This window comes from Mercenaria mercenaria, chromosome 8 (assembly GCF_021730395.1).
Source record: "Mercenaria mercenaria strain notata chromosome 8, MADL_Memer_1, whole genome shotgun sequence".
NCBI classification, from domain to species: domain Eukaryota; kingdom Metazoa; phylum Mollusca; class Bivalvia; order Venerida; family Veneridae; genus Mercenaria; species Mercenaria mercenaria.
In genome coordinates this window covers 25,218,474-25,222,976 of record NC_069368.1, presented here as the reverse complement: position 1 = coordinate 25,222,976, position 4,503 = coordinate 25,218,474, and the positions used below count along the sequence as shown (strand labels likewise).

The window sequence follows — 4,503 nt, the reverse complement described above, 5'->3', positions numbered from 1 at the left end:
TGTTTTTTTAGTAGGACTTTCGTCAGTAATGCCAAAAGTGTTCATTAACACGTGCATATTGGTGCACATGCCATGCACGTGCAAAATATGCCTAATTGGCCAAAACGCCTAAAGCGGTTACTTTGGCGGTGAGTCGGTCAAAAATAAATCAATAATTAGCTGCAGTACCTATTTAAATGTCGGTATGTGAAATTTCGTGTAAACACTTGCATTATCAACAAAAAAGTAATACAATAAAAACTGACCGATTAGGCATTTTGTTGAGTGTAAGCCTACAGTATGTTTTTTTCCCCTCCGTAGCTTGTTGTCGTAAGATAGCCCTGCTTTAAATTTTTTATTCATGATTCAAATTTTGCAAAGTCACTATTTAGACCAAATAATTTGATAGGATTGGCGAACGAATTGAATTTGATAAATACATGCAGTCTGAAAACTGCATGGTTTTCGTATGATTAATTAGGAGTGCGTCAATATCACATAAATAATTAAATGACGCCATTGATAGAATTAAGTTTAACACCTCTTTTCCCTTGTAAGGAACATTTCATGACACTCACAGTAAGAATCTCAAAATGATAACTCCAGGGTTGTCACTGCTTTTCGTAGTTTGTTAGTTTAATTCACACTACCTAAGACAATATGAAAATTTTGATATTGTATCTGCGAAGATCATTTCCAGGCGGTCAATTTACATCTGAACAAATATCTGGAGATCACAATTTGGAATATACCTACCATGTTTTTCTAAGGTAGTTCTGCAGGTTTGATAAACCTGAAGTAGTGGATCGGTGTTTCCCATAACAAATCTCATGCAGTCGTTCTGCGCTTGCCACAAATTCATTATCATCGGAGTGCACGGGAAAAGTACGCAATCGTTTGCATGTCCGCACTCATTTAGTTAGGGTTAGGATTACCATGAGTTAGGGTTAGGATTACCATGAGTTAGGGTTAGGATTACTACGGTTACAAAATATGTACATTGAAGATACTAGACATTAAAACGCTTGAATCCGGTGGCATAGAGGGGACATAGGAAATATTTCATTTATCACGTGCGCACGTCATAACTATCACGTTCGCACATGTTAGCTATCAGGTTCGCACGTGGTAGCTAACACGTTCGCACGTGAAAGCTTTCATGTTCGCATGGGAAATATTTTATTTATCACGTTCGCACGTGATAGCTATCACGTTCACATAGGAAATATTTTATTTATCACGTGCGCACGTGTTAGCTACCACGTGCGAACGTGTTAGCTACCACGTGCGAACGTGATAGCTAACACGTGCGAACGTGATAGTTATCACGTGCGCACGTGTTAATTAACATGTTCGCACGTGTTAGCTAACAAGTGCGCACGTGATAAATAAAATATTTCCTATGTCCCCTCTATGCCACCGTAATACCCAGAGTCTGGCGCACCAGATTTTTTTAGTCACAGTCTATCGGGATAACACTGAGTAAAGCCTGGACTCGGCATACATTGAATATTCTTTATGACATTAATGACTGTCCATGAGTATTTTTTAAAGAAACGGCAATGAATCTGTCTCATTCAAAATAAAATATGATATCAAAACGTTTGATACATTAGTTAAAACCAATTAGTGTCTTGAAATCAGCTTGAAATGTGCTGATCTCTTAAACCATGGGCAAATATCTCATAAAACAAGCATACGGTCATTTACACTGGCTGCACCACTTGTGAAAATATTTCATTATAGTGTTCACTCGGTGAAATATATTTCGATCTTACACTAAAACAAACAAATATCCTCTATATGAGCCGTGCCATGAGAAAACCAACATTGTGGCTTTGCGACCAGCATGGATCCAGACCAGCCTGCGAATCCGCGCAGTCTGGTCAGGATTCATGCTGTTCGCTAATGGTTTCTTCAATTGCAATAGGGTTTGAAAGCGAACAGCATGGATCCTGACCAGACTGCGCGGATTCGGATGCCAGTTACGAAATCCTGGAGATAAAAATGTATAAAAAAATCGCCTGAACATGACATCAAAATTACTGGAAAATATCCTCAAATCTAGCCTTCAGAATGTTGAAATTTGAGTTAAAAGCAGCAAAATGATATAATACTATGTAGATTTGTTTGTTTGTTTTGGGTTTAAACGTCGTATTTCAACAGTATTTCAGTCATGCAGCGGCGGGCAGTTAACCTAACCAGTGTTCCTGGATTCTGTACCAGTACAAACCTGTTCTCCACAAGTAACTGCAAACTTCCACACATGAATTATCAGAGGTGGAGGACGAATGATTTAAGTCATAATGTATTTTATCAATAAAAATTGCCAGGAGCCTCGTTACCGCCTAAACAGTTACCCTCGTGCCGTATATTCCCATCTTTACCCACAACCAGTGATTCTTATAATCTGCACTGAGGTAAGATGCATGTACTTTTCAGTTTGACGTCAGAAAAATTAAAAAGTAATGGCGAAAAGACGACGTTTTGGCGAGGTGACATTCGGCGGAGCGATATTCGGCAGGGCGACGTTTGTCGGGGCGCCATAACGACGTTCGACGGGACAACGAAACGACATAAATCAGCCACCATTGTATGTACTGGGGTAAAATGTATGCAGTATTCAGTTTGATGTCAGAAATGGATTTGTAATGACTGTTGGCAATATATCCGTGCGATTACTTATTGTCCGTGTGTGTAGTTTCGGAACGTCGAAGTTTTAGCAGCCGGGGAATATCGGAATCTTAGATTAGTAAAACATACATATATATTGTTATAATGATGATATTAACAGTTAAGAAATGAGTTATATTTTGGTTAAGTATGGAGAGCACAGTACAGGAAATGAATTGTGAGGTCACAAGTTCGATATCTAATCTCGGCGTGTTTAGTCTGAAGACAACTCATGCCTGTCGTCATTCGTACTCCACTACATATCAATGTGATCAATGTGAGGAAATTGAAATTGCTAATTACTTGCAAAGAAAGATACAGAATTTAGAAGTTCTTGTTTAGTTAATTGACCGACGTAACACGAAACACATTTGAAAGAAGTATTATGAAGTCTCTTTAATTCCTAATTTCGTCCTGTTTTTGGAAGAAGTTGCAGTAGTCCTCATTTTAGACGAATCAAAAGTTTTTATATTGACTATGTCAAATTGAAAGTTTGCATTTCACGAAGTTAATTTTGTTCTATAAGTTCACCCAGTGTGTCCGCTACCATTTTATCTCCCTTCAGCAAACTTCTCACAAGTACTTGATAATACCTTTCCAGTATGGGGGTGTTTTTCGTATGTGTCAGATCGAACGTTTTGTTTAGCAAATCTGCATAACTGTCATCAGTATGTACTTGTCCGACACTAAACTCTTCCCCATGAATATTTTTCGACATTGTTTTATTTTCAAAGTTTGTCCTATTCTGAAAAAGGCTTTTATCACTGTCAGATTTACCACCAGCACCTGTTTTATTGTCCGTAAAAGTTTCAGCATCATCAATAGATGTATTCTGATTGGTCAATTCGTTATTATCAGAAATAGTTCCAGAGGGAGCCTCCTGTGTTGATTCGTTCTTGCCTTTTGAATAATCCTTGGAAATGACGGCTGTAGGAACAGGGCTGTCTTCGAAGGGAAGCAGGTTAGTTACATAATTTATCATAATAAATCCATTAGGATCTATTGCTTTCTTGAAACCTCGCTCAAATCTTGCTCTTGCAAGTTCACGTCTAAGTTTAATATCTTCTTCAGCTTTAACAGTTTTTATGATCTCTTCCAGCCACGGTTTCTCAAGATTTTTAACCGCTGATGTCTCTTCTTTAAGCAGTATAATTCTTGGCGACTCAACATTATGCCAGTAAGTATCAAAATTCTTTAAAATTGTCGCTCTAACAACTACATCGCGTGTGAGATACAGAGGCGCTCTCCAGTCAAAGTTTGCTTCAATTTTCATGAATGAATCTTTATGTGTCAATGTATCTAGCAGTATTCTACAGGTCATAATTTTCACATTCTTAATTTTCCTATCAAAAAGACCAGCAGCTTCATATTTTACTTCGTCGTCTGCGCCATTAGGAATCGGGTGTACCTGTAGGAAAAGTCCGCGAAACATTTCGCCCTGATTGCTGTGAACTTTGATCCGAATTGTGTCTCCTGGTCGCACAACAGTAGAATTAACATCTATAACAAAAGGACTTGAAGTGTTCTGGGGTGGGACATTTTTGCCATCCTTAACATGAACAGGCATACCGTCCTTGCACACGCTTTTCGGTGGTCCATTCGGATAGGCGTAAGTTGTCAACAACACAAAAAGAACTGGAATAATTTTCGTCCACATTGTCAAATATTTGCTCAAAAGTGAATAATATTTGTAAATCCTGCTGTAAGTTATATCAACAATAAGCTTTATGTTTCATCACATTATTTTCAAAAATAAATTCAATACAATGGTCGACCTGAACCAAACATTTCATCTAAAAATATCATTTAATAAATTATACATTTAAATTATTCGGTATCCTTAAAACTGAA

General features: G+C 37.8%; 1 protein-coding gene across 1 annotated transcript; it reads right to left on the bottom strand.

The window, feature by feature from the left end:
- Positions 1-2,747: 2,747 nt before the first annotated feature.
- Positions 2,748-4,503, bottom strand: LOC123565814 (uncharacterized). Its single transcript, XM_045359597.2, has one exon. The coding sequence runs from the start codon at positions 4,307-4,309 to the stop codon at positions 3,161-3,163; it is 1,149 nt and encodes a 382-aa protein (XP_045215532.2). The 5' UTR covers positions 4,310-4,503; the 3' UTR covers positions 2,748-3,160.